General features: G+C 40.6%; 1 protein-coding gene across 9 annotated transcripts in view; it reads right to left on the bottom strand.

Moving 5' to 3' along the window:
• Nucleotides 1-22543, bottom strand: part of AFF3 (AF4/FMR2 family member 3) — a 561464-nt gene that overhangs the window by 376202 nt on the left and 162719 nt on the right. For all 9 annotated transcript variants that reach the window (XR_005597307.1, XR_005597308.1, XM_039533253.1 and 6 more), the window contains one exon: nt 12238-13041. Coding sequence is in view for 7 of the 9 variants with exons in the window: in XM_039533210.1 (XP_039389144.1) it covers nt 12238-13041 (804 nt within the window). In the remaining 2 variants the exon portion in view is untranslated. The remainder of the gene's footprint in view (nt 1-12237; nt 13042-22543) is intronic.

Genomic DNA, 22543 nt, shown 5'->3' with positions numbered 1-22543 from the left:
AGGATATGAATAGCAATTTTCACCAACAGATTGGTTTGGATAGAAAATGCTGGACCTCAACAATCTGGAATCTGTGGTTCTTCTCCACTTCCCTCATAGTTTCTACATTCATTTTCCCTCACAAATAAACCTTACTTAAATATTTAATATCTGCTGTAAGAAATGAGAGTAACTGTAATAACTTGATCAGCAGGAATTGTGTCATATATTTCTCTCACTGATAAAGCAATGTAGTGCAGCAGCATACAACATTACCTCTTTGTTATTGGGAGTGGGTTGAGAGGAGGCGGTAGTATGCTATTCTATACAATAACTTGAGCCTACAGTATCCTGCATTCTGATTTTAACGCATGAAATAATATGGTACCATATTTCAGTACATTAAATTGTTACATATATCAAATACAATTAAGAAATTTGGAATTGTATGAATACATAATGTACATACTTCTTTACAGATGCATTTTTCTTCAGACAGACTGGTGCCTGCTTTAATTTGGAAGCTATCCATTTTCATACAAAGTTAACCAAGAGTGACAGGAAATCAGATGCCTATGTTATTTATCTTTTCTGAACTTTTTTTCAATAAAAAACCCCCCACCTGTTAATTGCTTTTTTGGGAAGCTATTTTGTAGCTCCATAAGGATAGATCTTCTGTATTTTGAAACACTAAGGAAATTAAACTGTAAGATGTGCAAGGTGAATATGGTGTGCAAATATTGGGGATGTTTTGTTTTCATTAACAGTAATTGAATGTGTGACCAACAGTATATGGTCTTTGACTCTGCTAGATGCATTAACCATGATTATTGGAGATCTGACCTTTTTAACTCCATTTATCAAATGGCACACGTTGGTCATTTCTTTGGTTGAAATTATCAGTGCTCTGTCCAGCCCTACACATTTTCCTTTGGTTCTCCAGCTCCTCAATCATATCTGACCCTAAGTGACTCATATATTCAGAGACAGCAACTTCATGTCACTCTAATTAATTAAAGACTGGGAAAAGAAACTACAGACCAAGACAGGGAAACCTTTTTCATGGATAATTTAAAAAAAGCCTAGGCCATCCTTAGGGCTTGCTCCTGCACAAATTGATGTGCATATGAGTACAAGGCAAAGTATAAGAGTAGACTGGGATTATCATTATAATTACTGGAACAGAGGAACCCAGTCCTGCGTGAATACGAGCACTGCTGTATCTTGTCAAGTTACTTCGGCCTAGTATCAGGAGTAAGGCCTTACAGGATGGCATGTATCTAAGCACTTCATTGACAAGATTAAGTTTGCATCTAAACTTGTCTCCTAAAATCTGGCATGCTCCACACACATCCATCCAACCTCTTTTTTAAAATCCATGTTCTTAAAAGTCATAGAGCAGATACAATGGGAGCTTGAGAACTCTGCTCATTGGAGAGAACAATGCTCTATGCTAAAATCTTATGTGAGTCCACAAGTAGCCTTCACTTACATTGCACTAAAGAGCAGCAACTTGTGGTTCCTGCTGTGTGCCCTGCAGGATCACAAGATCCAGAACTTGTGTTAAATTTTAAAACATCCCAATGCAGTTCCAGTAATTCAAAACAGTGAATGTTAACAGTGCAAATATACAAGTAGCCTGTGAGACATATTTCATTAAGAAGGTTTCTTAGATTATATTTGGCAGTCAGGACTTGTTTTACATCCACTCATTATCATATGAAGCACTACAGATTGATTTTAAAAGATCTACCAAATTTCTGTTTAATTAAAACATGTTTTCAGTTCTAGAAATCTTAATTCTTTTATCAACAATGTTATCATCTTAATATGCAGCACTAAAAAAGCACTGCAATCCTGTATAACTGAACTCTAGAGAGGATTCAGAAAGCAAAAACATCCAGTTCATTTAGGGGGAAAAGGTGGAATGCACTTTTTCCTAATAAAATACAGAATTCTGACATTCATTAAGCTCTCTTTCTCATCCTAAAAGTGGCAACCTTGTTGCCGGCCCAAAAAGGCCTGAGGCAGCAAACAGTGGTTCGTTGCCCGGTGTGCGTCGCACTAATTATCACACCAGGGTGGAGAATGCAGAAAAAGTTTATTTGAGCTCAAGTAAGGTGCCAGGGAGGTATTTACAATCTCAAATCCTGCACACCCAGATACAAGCTGTGTGTCCCTTCTTATACATGATTTCAACAAGGCATTCTCATTACCCCCCATTGCCCACTCACCCCCCTTCTAGTCCCCTCCCATATAATAGGCACTTTGTATAGTTAACAATTACATCAAACAGATTAAATCATCCTTGACAGCAAACAATTTATCTTGTAACTTTTCAAGGCTGTTACCTTGGTTTACTTCTGAATTTATTACCTTGTCTCCCCTTTTCCTAAACTAAACACAAGTAGGGCCCCTATTTACTATCTTCTGCTGTCCGTGTTCCACTGATAAGGAGCAGTTACACATTCCATTCTAAATGCTGACTTAGGAATTCAACTAGAGTTTAACATAAAGGGACTCTTAGACCAGCATAAAATAACTTTGGTCCATTCAGGCCTGGTACAGAAAAGCTTCATTAACACTGTGTTTTTCTACCCTCCTGAGTTATCTAGGGATATGCCTAATGGCACCAACAACCTTTCCAACTGATACCTGTAGGAAAGATCAATTTTACTGACAAGTGGAGTTGAGTAAAAGAGACCCTTGTTACAATGCTCAAAATATACATCTTTTATTAAATACAAAAAACCAACTTGGGAAAAACTGGCAAGAAGATGCATAAGTTAAGGAAGTCCCTTGACATTCATAACTTATATTTCCAGTTATCTGAGATTTTCCTACAGTGATTATCATACTAGTCAAGATTAATGAGGAACAACAAGTAACTCACCATAGCAACCAATGTAGATTAAACACCATATGGAAAGGGATACATGCAAAACATTTAGAAGCAAAGCAATATAGTTCTTGATTTTTCAAAGATGTTAAATATGTTTGTGTAGCATTTTTCTCCACCAAAAAAAAATGGTTATTTGATACGAAAGGGAAATGAAACTGATCTGCTGGGGATGGAAATAGTAAAAAGTAGAGAGTACTAAGATAGATATCAATAAAAGCTTATAAAACAAGGCCTTGTTCCTGCAAACACTGTCAGATGAGTAACTTTATGCATTAGTCCCACTGAGTTCAATGAGTCTGCGCACAGGTGTAAAGTTACTATATGTTTGCAGGATCCTAGAAGAGGAATTCATGAAAGCCATCTTAGTTTACTTAATCAAACAACGATTACCATACAACAGTCTTAGCACATTTGGTTCACCCTATGTTTGTTTGAGACTTTCAACACACTACTCGCCCATTCCATCTTTGGAACCTGTACTATTGCATTCTCCTAAGTAAAAACACAAAGCTCTATACATCCCCCACACATGCACTCAAAGGACTTAAATAAACCTATGACTGTTTCAGATATCTGAGCAATGTTTTGTGTATTTGTTGTCGATTAATTCTTATTGAGAGAAAATAACTTTTATTTGTGAAAAGTCATGTTTAATGTTCCACAGTCAAATTGCACTCTTGATCTACTCCTGATGCATGTAGCTTGCTAAACTCCTTCCCATTAATATCTGGGAAAGAAAAGATTTGCAACTAGCTCCTATGACTCACAGAGTTGCCAACCCTTCAGGATTGCCCTGGAGTCTCCAGGAGTTAAAGTTTAATCTTTAATTAAAGATTGATGAAACCTCCAGGAATACATCCAACCAAAACTGGCAACCCTAACTACTCATAGTATGGTACTCAAATTCTCTGATTGTAGAATGGCTTCCCAAACACTGCAGTACTTCAGTAAAATTGACAACTGTTACAAGACTCTCACCACACTTAATTCCATTACATAACAGAACCAAACTTCCAACCTCTTTTGGCAAATCTTAAATCATCTCAAAAGAATTACTGACTTATCGTTAGTGTGTCCACATTAGTTGGATCCAAAAATCACCTTCAACTGCTCATCAGTTTTTTGTTCCTGCCTGTATGAGACATAATTCAACACAACAGGTTTTGGAGGAGAAAAACTTTGGTTCATTTCCCAACCCTGCTAGTTGTTTAGCAGCACTGAAGAAGAAAGTGCTGTTCTCTACTGTTTCCCTGAAGTTAGCATTGACAGAGAGAATCAGAGTTCTTGTATGAAACTGCAGACCTTTGCCTCTCTTTGTGATGATGCAGAGTATCTTCCATTTTCTTGACTGATACACAGTCTTTATGGTGAGAGCACAAGTATTGATTATGACAATTTTTCCCCATCTACTAGAGTTTCTACTTGTAAGAACCTGCCAGACTAGAAGCTGGGACCATGGGGTTCTGGACCACTTACACCGCCACATCACCACAGGAGGCTTGGGCTAGGCTCGTGCGGGAGGATGCTGTGAGGCTAGGCTCAACAGGAAGTACCATCAACCAGCACCTGAGTGGCAGCTCTTCGCAGCCCACTGATTGGCTGATGCCAGCACTTAAACCAGGAAGCTGTGACAGGGAGTTGTCTGAGCAATAAAACAGACTGCCTGCCTGTCTCTGCTTGAGACCCTGCGTGTAAGCGACCCAAGACTACGGCCTCCAACTCTGCCTGTCTTCTGACACCTGACTCTTGGTTTTCCCTCTAGCCTGTCTCAGACTCTGACTTCTAGTACCCAACCCGGCCTGATACCCACTTTGACCACTAGGCCTGACTACCCATGTCCCAGTCATGACATTACTGTTAAATGAGATGTAGTCACATTTAGTTTTTCACACATGAATGTCTACTGCAGCAGTTCTCAAACTTCATTGCACCACCACTCCCTTCTGACAACAAAAATTACTACATTACCCCATGAGGGGGGTCCAAAGCCTGAGCCACACCGCCCTGGGTGGGGGGTCCAAAGCCAAAGCCCAAGGTCTTCAGCCCTGGGCAGGGGGCCTGTTACCTGGTACCCACCACCCAGGCTGAAGCCGAAGCCTGAGCCCTGCTACACAGGGCTGAAGCCCTTGGGCTTTGGCCCCAGGCAGTAGGGCTCGGGCTTTGGCCCCGGGCTTCCGCCTTGGGGCCCCAGCAAGTCTAACACCAGTCCTGGCAACTCCATTAAAATTGGGTTGCAACCCACTTTGGGGTCCCAGCCCACAGTTTGAAAACTGCTGGTCTACTGTTTAATTTTTCGTTGTTGCTGTTTTGTTTATTCCAACATCCTTGAATAAAACTGACTGAGAAAATATTATCCCTAATGACATCCATAACTAACATGCACCATTGAAGAATGGTGGCTAATGCCTGCTGCCAGACACTGCTGAGAATACAACTGGGAGATAATGGATGCTTCAGTTCACTGGCAATTCCGAAACAAATAAGAAAAAATACTGGGTTGAACTAGACATTTTGTTTCAATTTTGAGCATGTGTTAATGTTATTAAAAATAAAATTGAAGAAAATTTCAAAAAACGAAAAGTAATTTTGAATAAAAAAATCATAAGAACAGCCATACTGGGTCAGTATCGTGTCTTCTGACGGTGGCCAGTGCCAGGTGCTTCAGAGAGAATGAACAGAACAGATAATCATCAAGTAATCCAACCAAAATGTTTTGTGTCAAAAATGTCAAAAGGAAACATTTAAATTTTTTCAGAAATTTGTTTTTGTTTTTGTATACAAATTTAACAAAACTGACACAAATTCGTAAAATATTTTGGTGTCGATGAATCTGCATTTTTGCTGAAAAAAATTTCACCCAGCTCTAAATGCGGCAAGTAATTACTTTAATATGGCCAATCACAGTGAGTTTCCCATTGATTTCAATAGGAGTTTGCCTGAGTGAGAACTGAGGAAGAATGGAATATGGAACTCCACGTGTAGTTCATTATACATAACTTTTGCAGAAATTGTGTAAACACCTTATGAAGTGGAATAAAAAAAGTGTTCCAAATATGCTCTTATCTGAATTTCATATAAATAAGTTCACATATTTAACAAAAAACTGCTTTACACCATTAGACTAGTAGTCACTTCTCATTCTCAAATTCCTGGATTTTCTTGTTTCACTCTACTAAGCAAGGCAGAATTATCAGAGGACAATGCATATTTTAAACTCATGTTTTCAGCATAATAATAAAAACTAACATATAGACTACAATATTGTATTTAAAAATGCAATTCTAATACAAAGGCTTACCTGCCATCTCAGTTTTTATATTTCTGTTTCTAGCATAAAATTTTTTTAGAAATAAGAGGCACTTGCTTTCTTGCCTTTTTTCCTCTATAATATGGTATCACATTTCTCTGTACTTCTGCTCAGTACATTAGGTTTTTATCTACAGTAATATAATTCACAAATAATTTACAGTAAAATTCAAAATGTGAAACAGAAGTACTTGAGACGAGAGACTATCATTTATGCAGAGCAATATCATAATTTTTGAAAAGACCAAGAGGTCGGATATGGCTTCTGATTAACACTGATGAACCTGATTCCTAAAGACTAATATCCTGAATAGAAAACTGATACCTTTATGCATGCAGTCTACCCAAGGTATTCTCATTAAAACAATTTTTTAAAATGTTATAATCTTCACTTTGTGTCAAGATATTGAAGGCTTTCCATATCTGATTAAAAATATTAAATGAGGTATTGGACTACATTAAAAATCAACCTTTTTCACATATTGAAAAGTAATGGTCTATAATTTTTATTCATGTGCTTTTATTTCCAGTTAATGATAACTGTACCACAGCCAACTTTGTGGCCTGTTCCAACTGAAAACCTCCAGGTATATAACAAAGAAGAGATTGTACAACAGAAGAGACACACTTCATATAACACCACTTCCTATTTTGTATTTTTTTAATTTGATCCTAACTTTGACTGTTTTATCATCTGTTTATTTTTCTAGCTGATGAGTCCTATAAACTGGTAAATGTGCAAGCAAGAGCACAGTTGTTAGATTTGGGACACAGCAGTATTGCCAAACTCGAGCATTCAAAAATCATGACTCAGACCTCAAAAATTGAGGAGATTGTTTACAGATCATGAGTGTGATGGGTTCGATCACAGAAACCCCCCTGGGAACTGCCAACCGATGTGCCAAGACTACTTCTGCCCCTACTTTCCCTGTCAACCTGGGAACCCAGCACCCTGTCTTGTTGAGCCAGATACGCCAGTCGGCTCCAACACAGACCCAGAGTCTGAACCACATGCCCCAAAGCTGCAGACTTAACTGAAAGCAACTTACAGAAGTGTTCCTGTCTTTAACACTCAGATGCCCAACTCCCAATGGGGTCTAAACCCCAAATAAATCCGTTTTACCCTGTATAAAGCTTATACAGGGTAAACTCATAAATTGTTCACCCTCTATAACACTGAGAGAGAGAGATGCACAGTTGTTTGCTCCCCCACGTATTAATACATACTCTGGGTTAGTTAATAAGTAAAAAGTGATGTTATTAAATACAGAAAGTAGGATTAAAGTGGTTCCAAGTAGTGACAGACAGAACAAAATGAATTACCAAGTAAAATAAAATAAAACACGCAAATCTAAGTCTAATACAGTAATAAAACTGAATACATATAAAATCTCACCTCTGAGATGTTTCAATAAGTTTCTTCCACAGACTGGACACCTTCCTAGTCTGGGCACAGTCCTTTCCCCGGTACAGCCCTTGTTCCAGCTCAGGTGGTAGGTAGGGGATTTCTCATGATGGCTGCCCATTTTTCTCTGTTCCACACATAGGCATAGGCACCGACTCCATGGGTGCTCCGGGGCTGGAGCACCTACAGGGAAAAATTGGTGGGTGCTCAGCACCCACTGGCAGCCAAGCTCCCCGCCCCGCCCCCCCGCCCTCTGCCTCCTCCCCGAACGTGCTGTGTCCCCGCTTCTCCTCGCAGTGCTTGCCGCCTCAAAACAGCTGCTTTGTTGTATAACAAGCTGTGGGAGGGAAGGGAGAGGAGCGGGAATGCAGTGCGCTCAGGGGAGGAGGCGGGGAAGAGGCAGGGCCAGGGCAGGGATTTGAGGAAGGAGTCCAATGGGGCAGGGAGGGGACAGAGTTGGGGCAGGGACTTTGGGGAAGGAGTTGGAATGGGGGTGGGTGGGGCCAGGGTGGAGTCAGGGCAGGGCCAGGGCGGGAGGATCAAGCACCCACCGGCGCCAGGAGAAGTTGGCATCTCTGTTTCCATCCACTTATATATCTTTTGCATAAGGCAGGAATCCTTTGTCCCTCTGGGTTCCCACCCCCAACTTCTCAATGGAAAAGCACAACGTTAAAGATGGATTCCAGTTCAGGTGACATGATCACATGTCACTGTAAGACTTCATTACTCACTTGGCAGCACACATGTATACAGGAAGACACACAAGTAAAACAGAGCCATCTACAGACAATTGTCCTGGTTAACGGGAGCCATCAAGATTCCAAACCACCATTAATGGCCCACACTTTGCATAATTACAATAGGCCCCCAGAGTTATATTTCATATTTCTAGTTTCCGATACAAGAGTGATACATTTATACAAATAGGATGACCACACTCAGTAGATTATAAGCTTTGTAATGATACCTTACAAGAGACCTTTTACATGAAGCATATTCCAGTTACATTATATTCATACTCATTGGCATACTTTCTAAAATCATATAGAGTGCAACATGACAAGATTTTTAAAAAATTAAATAAATCACATTGTTTTTCATCGTTTCTGATTTTTTCACCTTTAGAGGATGCCCATACCCAACTTGTGAACAATCACCTCAAATTCAAAATAAAACTTCAAATGCCCACAGAAAAATGTTGTCCTCCCTGTTCTCTATGAGAAGATGGACTCTATTCAATTTTACGCCCTGCGATGCAGGGAACTACCATTCCCTTTCTATTTCCCTCCATAACTGGACAGGCTAGAGAGCTGCCCAATTCATGGTCCCCCAGTCTCCCACCTACCCCCCTACATTCACTTGGCTCCCATATTTCCTTTCCTTTCCCCTCACAGTCTTCTGCCTTTCATACTCTTCCTACCTGCCACATTTCCCTGTGCCCCCTCAATTTCCTCCTGACCCCAATTCCCCTACACACGCCCTCTTAGGCATTATGTAGGCTAGAGTAAAAAGTGTGTTAGAATGGATTACCTAACGTGTTTGAACTAAACGAGTTTTAAGAATCTAGTGTAAACAAAGCAGTGTATATTCTTTAACATGTGCTAAACTGATCAACTTAAATTCCCTAGGCTTTAAAACTAGATCAGCTTATCACATGTTAAAGAATACACTGCTTTTTCTGCACTAGTCTCTTAAAACATGCTGGTAAGATGCATTACCTAACACACTACAACATCATACCTTTTATTCTAGCCTAGACAAAGCCTCAGTCTGCCTCTTGCTTACCATACTTCCCTGCGCCAATCCTTTGCCTCTGTTCTGCTCTCCATGTACCTCTGCATGCCCACAGTGTGCTTTCTGCTGCCCGTATTTCCCTGTCTCCTCAGTTTCCTGCCCTGTTTCTTAACACATTCCTATTCCCAATTTCCCTCACAGCCTCATTTCTGGCCCCTGCCAGGCCCTCACATGGTGACTAAGGGATTGCCATCTCCTGAGAACAGCCTGACTTCAGCCCCATTGGAGAGAATTGGAACATCATTTTCCTCTGCAAAGGGTAAAAGGACATGATGGCTACCGTGCCAAGGGCACCTCTGACTTCAGTCCTATTGACAGTAATGGGAGATGGTGCCATTTTGGGTAGAGGGCAAAACTTTGCAGTATTGAAAGCAGAAATAAAAAATTCATTGAGATGCCTAAACCCCCCCAAATATCTTGAGACATTTGATAAAATTGCAAGAGCTTGAAATATTGAAACAGAAAAAGAGAAGGGATTACAATTTAGAACTGATAAGCGCTGTGCATGGAGGATGCATGAGGCAAGATACTACAGACCAGGGCCCCAGGACTCGGAGCTATTTTTGGTTCAATAGCCTATCAGCTTTGGTGAATACGTCTCCCCCCAGTGACACCCAGGTGCAGAGAATTTCTCTGCACTGTTTGTGATAGAAAATGCTAGCATAAGATAAAGCAAAACGCATGTGAATAATATTTAAACCCACAGACCCGTAGCTTTGGGTTACATGAAATGGCCATACCATCTTTTCAACATTTTGAGTCCATCTCAAAACCCTAACACAGATCTCTGTGATATCCCACTAGACATTTTCCTCCAACTCAATATATCAGAATTTTTCAATTTTTAAGAGTGTTTTGGCCATTTTTCAGACCACCAGTCCTTCTAACCAGCTAATTTGATTTCAACTAAAATTTAATGTGACATGGTATCAAATTACTAAATTTCAAGTATATTACATCTTGTCCCGCTCACCCACTAATTCTGTAATTCTATAAATTGGACAGTTAATTACCAGAATCATCCCAGTAAGTTTCCATAATGCCTGCTGGATCACAGACTGCATAATTTAGTATCTGTTCTTTGAACAGAATGAGGAAAGGATAGACAATATATAATTAGCTGTAGCTTCACTGGATACTAGGCAGGTCAAAATTAGAATACAGGTGAAAAATCCTGAAGCCAAAACTGCAATTTGAAACAAGCAAGTGACTCTTTACTGGCACCTCTGCAAATCAATCTTGAGGAGAAAATTTGAAAGAGCAAGACAGCGCATATGCTTCTGCTATTCTTGAACACCCCCTCATTTGGGTATCCAAGCATGTGTTTGCACCAGAAAATCAGGGAATGACATGACTAACTGGGCAGCAGCACATGCCATTACCTGAATTTCTATGCATAAACATGAGAGTTTCTGAGTGCAAAGATATTTTGTGTGGTCAACCCATTCCAGGGGCTCTTGAAAATTTGACTCGAGTCTAAATCTATCACTTTTCAAGGCCAACAAATCACTTCACTTTTGCTTTGAATTGGTGGATAATTTACTTAGAGAAAATAATCATGCGGTTTGGAGTGCCTGAGTGAACTGACTGAGACAATGCAATTGCTTTCATAGAGATTTGGTTTCCTAAAAATTAAAGTGGCATACAGCAGGCAACCCAATTTTTGAAGAATAGGCCTTTCAGAATCCCAGTGAGAAGGCAGCAAACGAAGGGAGACCCTAAAAGCATTCATTTTCCAACATGAGAGACAGAAACATTAGAACAGCTAAATAAACATTCTACCTTTAAATAAGAGTAACAAGGTCACTATCTCTGCTCTGATGTAGTCCCAGCCCTTCAGGCCAAACAGAGAAAATACGCCATATCTATAAGTGGTGTAAATTGGCATAGCTCCATTGAGTTTCAATTTACACCATCTGAGCATGTGAAACTAGTAAAAAAGGCCTCTGACTTTACTTGGCAAACTTAAACACAACAACCCACATATGGTCTGCCACTTTTTTTTTAATTTTATTTTTTTTAAACACACCTAAATAAATAACTAAATAACTAAATAAATAAATAAAATTGCAGAAAGCATTGTTCTGATGGGGACAATGATGAAATTTGAAATTTCCCCAAAACAAAGGATAAGTCACACAGAGCAGATAACAGAAATGTTGCCTGTAAGCTTTTTGTTGCAAATGGTCAAATTTGCATGTTAATTGTTTTTTTATAAGAAGATGACTCGAGGAAATATATCATGTGTATTTTTGTCTTCCTCTCTTTATAAATCATTTTGAAACTGAGACAATTTCTATGAAAGCTAAAAATATGAATAGCCAATACCATTATTAATCTCTTATCTGTGTTATAATAATAACATTGATTATATAAGTTATTTACATGGTGTAGCTGTTTTGACATTGTGAAGGCCTGTGGAACTATTCCTGACCATTTGGCATAGTTCAATGAATGCTGAAGGGAGAAATCAATTAAAATATGGCAAAATCTAGAAGTAATATGCAGGATTCTTGAACAAGTAAATTAAATTTTATGTCACTATGGTTTCCTCCAGAACTTAGGCTTAGATAGCCAGAGAAATTTCTAGTGATTAATATGCCATAATTTATGTTAACTGAACATTTGCTCCTGTAAAATGTGTTTCAGTTCTGAAGACAACTAAGCCTTTATCTCAGATACCTTTTTGATGTAACTATTGGGTTACTATTTGCAGTGTATGACATTCCAGTTTAAAACAAAAGGCTTTAAACAAAAACAAATATATAAAAATGTTTAAAAAGAGGTGCACTTTGCCAAATAAACTGGTATTTAAACTTTGCAATGTCATGAAATGTTTCAAAATGCTTACCTCTTCTTGCTTGGGAACGTTAAATGTTGCCATCTTGGTCTTGGCCATAGCTGGGTCAGGCTTATTAGAAGGCACTCCCCTATATGATGTACAGTGCTTGTTAGCTTCTGCCGATAACTTTAGCTTTGGAGACTCATCAGGAGTCTGATCTTGACCATCCATTGGTCTTACATAAGCCGTTGGTTTCTGTTGAATTATATTAGGCTTTGAAGCAAGTGAAGGAGGGAAGTTCTGAACACAGTGCCCAGTGCTGTGTTTTGCTGGCCTTTCTTGAGCCTGAGATCCCGCTTCTAAACTGCAATTTAATTTGGACTGCTGTTGTGCTTTGCTGACACTGTCTCCAAGCACAGATCTTAAAGTACCTTGTTTTGCAGCACTGACAGATGACGATGTGGGACTCGATGCAAAGTGTTTAAGCTTTTCCAGACTGGTTTTTTGGTTAGCCATTTTGAAGTCACTGTTGTGTGACTCAAGCAATCTGTGCCCTTGCTTGCTTGCCCTCTGCTGGCCATCAGAAGCATTGTGCCCAGCTTTCTGCCAACCCATTGTGGGGCTCTTGCTTTGCTGACCAGATAGAGCTGCTGGTATGGATGATGAAGTGCTGCAGATGGAAGGCTGAGACTGTGGTCTTGAATCTACAATAAAATGTTCATCAGTTTTGTTCACAGGTGCCTGTTGAATCCCAGGTTTTGGAACTCCAACAAGATGACTCTGGTTGGATCGATCCGTCAATAAGTCCTTCATTTCATCATAGTTGCCTAATGTATTCTGGATACGATTTGAGAGCTCATCCCCCTTGTTAGTCTGCAAAACAACAACAACAAAAAAATCAAACAAACATTCTGTAACAATTAAAGTAAAAGAAAATAATTCCATTCATGCTTCACTCCTTACTGAAGCAGCACCGCCTTATACAGTTACACAGTTGAGGAATGAGATCGAAAATCCTTATTGTCTCTGAAGACACTTGTCAACATCTTAAATCTACCCTGAACTGGAAAAGCTATAAAGGGCCTCAGAGTATATAAAAAAGAAATCTATCGCTGGTATCACACTGTAGTTAAAATATATTACCTGGAAACTAGAAAATTTATTATTGCGGCTATGCAGAATGATTTGGATTAAATCTGGTCATAATAAAGAAATTTCCTTTGTTGGGAGCCAAGTATTGAATTGAGGCCTACAAGGTGCTTAGGCAGCAGCATTAGTTACTGCACCACAGCAATGCACTGATGTGCTGCCTCTGACCAACAGCCTCAGTACTGAAGGTCTACAAGCCCACGGCACCCAGGCCCCTGATTGGATGGACAGGCAGCACTTTCATTCACTAACTGGACTATATAAAGGCCTGAACAGGAAGAGGAAGCTGTCTGAGCCCCAGACTAGTGCCTGCTGGTTGCTCCTCAGACTGCCTTGCCTTGCTGCTTCACCTTACTCTACCTTGTTGCCTCATCTGACCTCACCTTCCCAACCCACTAATCTGGCTCCTTGGATTGAGTCTTCCGGCTACTGACTCCTGCAACAACTCTGACCATGGTCCCTGACAGCCTCTGACATGGACTGACCTGCTGGCTGCCTGACCATTTGCACATACATTACTGCTCTGCACTGTCTGTCCCCTGGCCCACCTGGCACTAAATCCTTGTAGTCCATAGCAAGCTTCCCTTTCAAGACATGGGTTAGGCTTCAGCCATGAATGAAAATACTACATTCCTGATTTCCTCCAGTATGCGTTCTTTACAGAAATCTACACATAGAAAAAAAGGGAGGCAGTACAATAGACTCAGACTCATAGACTTTAAGGTCAGAAGGGACCATTATGATCATCTAGTCTGACCTCCTGCACAATGCAGGCCACAGAATCTTACCCATCCACTTCTATAACAAACCCCTAACCTATGTCTGAGTTATTGAAGTCTTCAAAATGAAGACAATAGCTTAAGAAAGTATTGAATTCACCAGTCAGCCTCCTGCATATTCTGAGCTGAACCTAATATCAACAAGGTTTCTTAAGGAAAGAAAGTGAGCTAATCGGACATGGGAAAAATATTACTGACTCATGATTCTACTTCTCTGAAAATATCATTTCTGACAGAATTCTCACTCCTGGGGTCTTAGCTCTTTTGCAAAAAAACAGGAAGAATTTCCCAAGTTCTTAACATTTTTTGGCAGTGGTAGCAAGATGGAATACAAGCAAGTTGCCTTTTCTACCCTCCCAAGGGTGGAATGTGCTATCATCTGAGCCTAGCCACAGTCTTCGATCAGGAGGCAAAAGCTCTCCAAAGAAATAAGACAATCAATAAAAATAATTGAAAACTATTGTCTCAAGAAGTTAATTGTAAACAAAGGTATAAACATTAACATCACCGCCTCACAGATTCTTCCAAACTCTGCACAGAAGCAGGTGAGTGAGTGAAAATCCTGTCAGGCTACCTTCACAGAAACGGGATTAGAGGTCAGTAATGTTCTGCTTTTCCTTCACCAATGGTGAAATCCTGATCCCACTGAAGTCAATGGCAAAACACCCATTGACTTCATTAGGACCAGGATTTAACCTCAGGATTCTTGCTCCTGGAGAGAGAAGCAGCTCAAGAGAAGAACATAAAAAGAATGTAAAAAAGAAAAAGAATGTAAATAAATCTGCAACAGGCAACAGTAATCAGGCCAATACCAACCATGGAGAGGAAGGTGGGGTTTTTTGGCTTGCTTTTTATAAACTTAAATATAATTGGCTTAAATTACTCACATACTCAAAAAAACCAAACATGCTAGGGGAAAGGAGAATTGGTACTCCCCTAACTCAGAAACAGTATCTGCATCACTGAAACAGGATTTCCTCCTAGAAGCTGAATTCACGTAATAGTGCCTTACGGATGTGTGGAATGAGGGCCATATAGCTGCCTTGTCTATGTTTGCAAGGGAACCTTCCCCAGGGCAAGCAGTACAGCCAGTAATAAAGTAGAACATGCCTTGCATTGGCTTTCTAGTTTCAGAGCAGCCGGGTGATAGATATGCAAAATGCAATCAAACTACATTTTTTTTAAATGGATCACTTAGTCACAGTATTGCCCAGTGGAGTAAAATAAAAAAAAAAGTTGGGAGGATTTTTTAAAGATTTAATCCACTCCAGTTAGAACGCCGAGAACTTTTTGAGCCTAGCGAGAACAGCATTGTAGGGCACACATGGGTGGAAAGAACACTGGCAAGTTGCGAGGCTGACTATGGTGGAAATTTGTCACCACCTCCAAGAGCAGTCTCAGCTGAGTCTGAGGCATCACACTGTAAAACTTGGAATAAGATGCAATAGCCATGAGAGCCTGAGGCTCGCTCACTCTACAAGCAGCAGTCACTATCACACTGAATTTGAGCTCAAAGATATTTGGTGCCTTTAAAGGAAGTTTTCAGTAGCTTTGTCAGGACCACATTAACGTCCCATAATAAAGAGAGCTATTAACGAGGTTTAAAAAATGGAAAGCCCCACATAAATCTGAAGATACAGGTCTACAGAGATAATGCCTTGACTAGTTCTCAACAGGCCAGATGTTTCTTAACTGAGTTGGGATTTAAATTAGATTCAGTCAGTAAGAAGCAATAGTAAAGAAAAAAAAAGACACACACATAAAAAACATATACTCTTGCAATAAATATATGGTTTCTGTAAGTAAAAAAGTGTCTTACTAATCTTATCTATTAGAGTTTTTTGAGAGGAACAAACACACAAACATGTGGGGTAGGGGGATGTGGTGTAAGTAGTGATTTCCAGAAAGCCTTTGACAAGGTCCTCAACCAAAGGCTCTTTAATTAAATTAAGGAGCTGTCATGGAGGGAAGGGTCCTTTTTGAGAACTGGTTGAGACAGGAAAGGAGGAACAAAATTAATGGTAAATTCTAAGTAGAATGGATGGAGAGAGTGGGGTAAACTAGTCCTGTTCCCAAGGGTCAGTCCTAGGACCAATCCTATCAATTTATTCAAGGAGTGGGGTGGTAAACAACAGACAGGTGTGCAGAGTTTGCAGATGACACTAAACTACTCAAAGATAGTTAAGACCAAGCAGATTGTAAAGAACTTCAAAAAAAACAAAAAAAACAAAAATGATTGGGCAAAATGAAAATGATTAATTGTATATAATAAAATAAAATGTAAGTAACAAACAAAAATAAAACTAACAATACATACAACATGATGGGGGCTAATTTGCTTCTAAAAAGAGATCTTGGAGTTATCGAAAATAGTTCTCTGAAGATGTCACGCTGCAAATGTGTCGAATGCAAAAGCAAAAAGGAAGGTCAAAATTAAAAAAAGGGGAAGGATGTTAGACTAATAAAATATGAGAATAATACTGATAATATATTATTACCTTTGTATAAATCATGTCTACAGATGTCAAAGGTCTCTCAAACTCAAAAAAAAGTTCTAAAAAGAAAAAGAAAAAAAGATTCAGAAAAAAAGAGGGAAAGAGCAAGAGGGGAGATTAGAGGTTTAGAGGAGAAAGAGGAGGGGGACTCTTCAGTTTGGAAAAAGAGGAGGAGGGGAGGAGATAGTGGTAGAGATATATAGTGAGATATGTTGAGAAATAAGAGTAGGAAAAGGATAAGACTTATTCCATAATAAAAGAACTAGGGGTCAAAAAATAAAATTAAATTAATAGGCAGCAGGTAAAAAAAAAATAAAGGTTTCTCTTTCTCTTCTTCACTTTGTGAGACTCTTTCAACTTGGAAGGAGCCTGAGGAGGTTGAGAAGGCTAGTATAATAATGTGGTTTAAAGGGGATAAATAATAAGTGCATGGTAAGAATAATAAATGGATGGGGCCAGGATGGGAGAAGATGGTGTCTCTAGCCTCTGTTCGTCGATGGATGGAGGGATGGCAGAGAGATGATCATGGCATGATGGACTTGATTCAGGCACTCAGGGGGCCCTGGCCACTGGCCATGGCTAGATGCACTTATGGATTGTTCTTCTGGCATTTTAAGCTAGTCAAGCATAGGTAGTAAAGAGGTCATCATGGTCCTGTTTATATCATGCCACAAGCCTCTTCTGACTGGAATTGTAAGTCCACCTGCTACATGTTTTTTGAGAAGCTAGGAAGACTGGAGCTACCAGTTCAGAGAGAGTATAACTATAGATCTTTTTCCTGTCAGGAGCCAATCTTCTCAAGGAGGTTGCTCCTGGGTTGGGAAAGAGGGGAGTGCCCTCTGGCCAGATTCTCAGCCTCGTGAAATCAGGTATCTGCAAAAGAGTTGACAGCTATACTTGTCTGGGCCAGTATGGGGTTTGTAAGATCACTCTCTCGACTATCACTTTGCCAAGATCTTAGCTAGCAGAGGTACTAGCAGAAAGGCACAGAGGAGGCTCCTTCTTCACATGATATCTTCTTCTCCAGCAGATCCCTCACTAGTGTAGTCTTTTTCTCTGTCTTAGTCAGATGACTACTGAAGAGATCCACCTCTGGCACTCCCCACTGGAGGGAAGAGCTGATCCACCATTACTTGATTCAGAGACCATTTGTGAGGATCTGTCACAGACTGATCCAGTCTGCCTATGATTATGTTCTGCTTCCCTGCGACATGTATGATGTCAAGGAATGTTTAGAGAGACAGGGCCACTTTCATATAAACAGGTTTTACCAACTCAGGCAGTGTTACAGGATCCCACTCCAGAGCAAGCCCCATGTGCACAGAAGCTATTCACCAGCTTTTGTTTCCTTGTACTGGGTGTGTGGTTGATGGGGCTCCCCGTTGGTCACCTTCTTCTGCTATTAGCCTCTGTCTGGGTATTTTGTGACTTAAAAGTTCAACCCCTTCTGGGGTATCCAAGTCCAGCTGTAACTGGACAAGCCCCGAGCTGGCTTCTCCCAGCTGACCTTTTCAAAGTCCCTTCACCCATCTGCTCCGAGTCCAACAGCAAAGTCCTTCTAAATCAAACAGAATTGCACTCCAATTTTTTTTTTTTGGAAGAGTAGCAGGTCCCATGACTTCACCCTGGGCTCAGGAGAACTCCAAAACTAAACACTACCAAAATATCTTTCACCCATCTAAACAGTTGAGCATCTTGCCCCTCTTGGGTTCCTCTTACAGAACATAGCCCCCAGTATTGCCTCCCTGGAGACTGGCCCCTTGTTCCAGGTCCTATCACAGGAGTTAGCTCCACTCTGGTGACTCAGCTCTCCAGCCACAAGCCAGCTCAACAGCTCTCCTCCACAGCCAGCCCCTAAGTGCTGGGTTTCCTCCCTTTTTAAAGTCCTACAGCCAGATCAGGTATGGTAGGGCCTGGCTAATTAATCAGGCTTGGCCAGCCTCTGGCCTCCTGGCCTTTAAAGAGGCAGGTCACCCCATAACATGGTGCTTCCCTACTTATTGATGTAAAATGTGGTGGCCTGATTCTCCTCAAACTAGGACACCTTTTGGAATACCAGGCCTTAAGCCTGAGGAACAGTCCATATCCCTACATATGAAATTTTTGTGCAGTCTTTGTTCCTCCCAGCATTGGGCCCCTCTGTATGGACTCCACATCAAAAGCCAGGCACATTTGTGCTCACTGCAATTTGGATGTCCATAGCTAATTGAAGGTTGTCTCTAGATGCCACCAGGCCAGAGGTATTCTCTAATCTGAATGTAATGTGAGAGTCCCTGCGCTCTCGGGGGCCACTGAAGAGATCTCATATGCAAACGTGCCATGGAAACTACAAGTACAGCTGCAGCCATCAGATCCAACATTTTTAGTATGGTCTAAGCTGTCATCTGCTGGCTCTTGCTTCTCCTCTCTGCCAGAGTGGTACGGTCTTGGATCCACTCCTGAGGCAGGAAAGGTTCAAGCTAAGCTGTATCTGGCTGGGCTCTCAGGTATTCTACTTGTGTGCTAGGGACAAGTTGGAATGTTGGGTATTTTAACAGGAATTCTAGAGGTAAAGTCTGATTTTATGACACCCTCAAAAGGGTTGCTGTCCTTGAGTAGCCAGTTATTAGGTAGGGGAACACATGCACTCCCAATCTGGGTAAGTAGGCCAAATATTTTGTGAAAACATATCCCACGTATAATGATTGAAGAGCCTTCTGATACCTGAGAAGTATCTCTATGTTCAGACAACTGCAAGATCCAGAAGATATAGCCAATCACATTCTTCTTAAAGATTCTTTAGCAAAATTACTGATTTTATTGATGAGGCAGTCTCTTCTGTCCAGGAAGTATCTTGAATAAAACCCCTTCTCCCTCTTTCTTGGCCAGAAGGGACTGGACTTCCTGCAGCATCTCATCATCAGAGGGTGCCTGAGAACATTCTTGAGAGGTATAATGGGGTAAGGAACAGTCTGTAGGGCAGTAATACTCAGACTGTGGCTTGGGAGCTGCAAGTGACTCCTCAGTGTGTCTCCTGCAGCTCTTTGCAGCACATGATATTAAAACACTGTGTGATTTAATTATTAACCAATCTAAGTTATTAACCACTCAGAATGCTTTTACTATGTTATTAACCAGTTGTAGAATACTTGGTCAGTCATTTTGCTGTGAGAATAATATGTTTTTAAAAATAGTAAATGAAACAATGAATTCTCACTACTGTGGCTCTTTTGGGTAATGTTGATCGCTAATTTGGCTCCTGAACCACAGAGGTCTGAGTATCACTGCTGTAGAGTCTTTCTGAAAATCTGATTTTAGGGCACAGACATCTAAGATGACCAGGCGCAAACAAGTATAAAAGGCTCCCAGTCTGCTTTTGACAAGGTCATCTACTACTTGCGGAAAGGCAAGAATGAGGCCCTTTGACTTCTGCTGGTGTTATCGAGGCCAAGAGCCCTGTGCAGAGGGGTATTAAACTTCCATGAAGCCTGGAGTTAATGTAGAAGTTGAGCCTACAAAGAGGAGTGTTTCCCCTCATTCCCTTGTGGAAGGTGTGACCCTAAAGTCCCCTTGATGCAACTGGTAAAGGGTTCACTGTCACAAAACAGTATCTCCTATCAAGCCTGACAAACTCACTACACCTAACACATTGATATCGTAGAATTTTATCCATAAAGAATGTCGTGTGAGGTATCATATGGGAGCTTATATCATACTGGTCATCATAAGCATTGTGAGGTGTATGTTCAGGTACTATTCCAGAAGTCGCATCTATGTACTAAAATACATTTAAACTATGTAACCAGGCTGGGTTGATAAACAAGGATTTCCCAAACAAAGGAATGTTGATTTACCTGTCTGCCTAGATCTCTGATGTAAATTAAGCAGGATATGCTAAATACAATGGGAGTTCATTTGCCTCTGAGCTAGACAGGAAGAACAAGTTAACAGGATGGTGAAAAAGCAGCCTGGCACCAGCACAACAGACCACAAGCATCAGGAAAGAATTAATTTATCTGGGGGTACTCTTCAAAAGGATACATTTCAAAGGTTTGCTGGACTATAAGAGGAGGGGAAAGAACCCCCTGGACAGTTATCTATCACTGAGGGAGCAGAAAGGACAGTGCTTTTTTCATCTATGAAAGTTGGATCCTGGTCCTGGGAGCTGGTGCTGCTGAGAAGTTGCTTTAAGTGAGAAACTTACTTAGACATGGGACTTGTCTTCACCACAGCACTAAACTATGTAATGGAAATCAACATAACCTACATCGACTTACTTCAGTGTCTACACCATGCTACGTCGACAGAAGAGGCTCTCCCATCAACATTGCTTCCATCTCTCGTTGAGGTGGATTACAGAAGAAGTTGATGGGAGAGCGCTCTCCCATCAATTTAGCATGTCTTAACCAGACTTGCTAAATCAATGCCACTACATTGATTGCAGCGGTGCCAATTTAGCCTATAGTGAAGACAAGCTCATAGGTTGTGCTCATGGGTTTGCCCTTCAAAACATTCCAGGCTGACCTCATAAGGGACTTGTGGTAGTCTCTCTGCAGTGCCTTGAGGAGGACTTGGTGATGTTTCCCATGTTTTCTAAGTGCTTAAGGTAACATTTGCAGCAAATCTAACACCTGTGCAACTGGTAAGCCACTCCAAAGTAGACAGAGCAGCGGACATGTTTCAGCCATTGCCAATGTTAGAGGTAAAAGGTACCCTACAGTGCTCTGAAGCATCCAAAGAAAAGAGCTGGAGCAGCAATTGGAGAGGTACAGCCCCTGCAGGGAGCTCTTTTACTGACCATGCTCAAAAAGGAACTACCAGTCCTCAAAGTTTAGGCAGTGCTCAAGCTCAAAGGGTAACACCTGACCATTGATGGTGGGACTGGCTTGTGTTCCATCCCTTAGGGACCAAAACTCTAAATGACATTTGGGAATTCTGTCTGTCCCTTTTGGAAGCTGGGACCACAGGAATGAAAATCCTAGCAGATGGTATTTTCAGACAAATTATGTTTGTGTCATTCATAGCAAATAAAAAATAAACTATATATACTGTCATGCTAAAGAACAGGCACCTAGATTGGACTCATGATACAAACATATTTAGTGTGTATATGACTGGGCAACAAAACTGGCAGATGAAATTCAATGTTGGTAAGTATAAAGTAACGCACATTGGAAAACATAATCCCAATTAGACATACAAAATGATAAGGTCCAGAAATCTTGGAGTCATTGTGGATGGTCTCTGAAAACATCTGCTCAATGTGCAGCAGCAGTCAAAAAAGCTAACACAATATTAGGAACCATTAGGAAAGGGATAGGTGAGACATACAATATTATAATACCACTGTATAAATCCATGATACCCCCGCCCCCCAGATTGAGTATTGTGTGCAGTTCTGGTTGCCATATCTCAAAAAAGATATATTAGAATTGGAAGGGCAACAAAAATGTGTAGGGGTATGGAACAGCTTCCAGATGAGGAGAGATTAAAAAGACTGGAACTGTTCAGTTTAGCAAGGAGACAACTAAGGAGGGATATGATGGCAGTCTATGAAATCATGGATGGTGTGGAGAAAGTGAATAAGGAAGTGTTATTTTCCACTTCACATAACACAAGAACCAGAGATCACTTAAAAAAATTAATAAACAGCAGACTTAAAACAAACTTAAGGAATTTCTTCTTCACACAATGCATAGTCATCCCATAGCAGGGGATGTTGTGAAGGCCACACATTTTACTGGGGCTGAAACAAGAACTAGATAAGTACATGGAGAATAGGTCCATCAATGGCTATTAACCAAGATGGTCAGGGATGCAACCTCATGCTCTGGGTATCCCAAAGCCTGACTGCCAGATACTGGATGACAGGGTATGGATCATGTGATAATTGCCCTGTTTTGTTCATTCCCTCTGAAGCATCTGGCACTGGCCACTGTTGAGGACAGAATACTGGGCTAGATGAATCATTCG

Source organism: Mauremys reevesii, linkage group 1, assembly GCF_016161935.1.
Source record: "Mauremys reevesii isolate NIE-2019 linkage group 1, ASM1616193v1, whole genome shotgun sequence".
Classification (NCBI taxonomy): Eukaryota; Metazoa; Chordata; order Testudines; family Geoemydidae; genus Mauremys; species Mauremys reevesii.
Note: the sequence above shows the minus strand (reverse complement) of the source record. Positions and strands in the feature narration are given on the sequence as shown.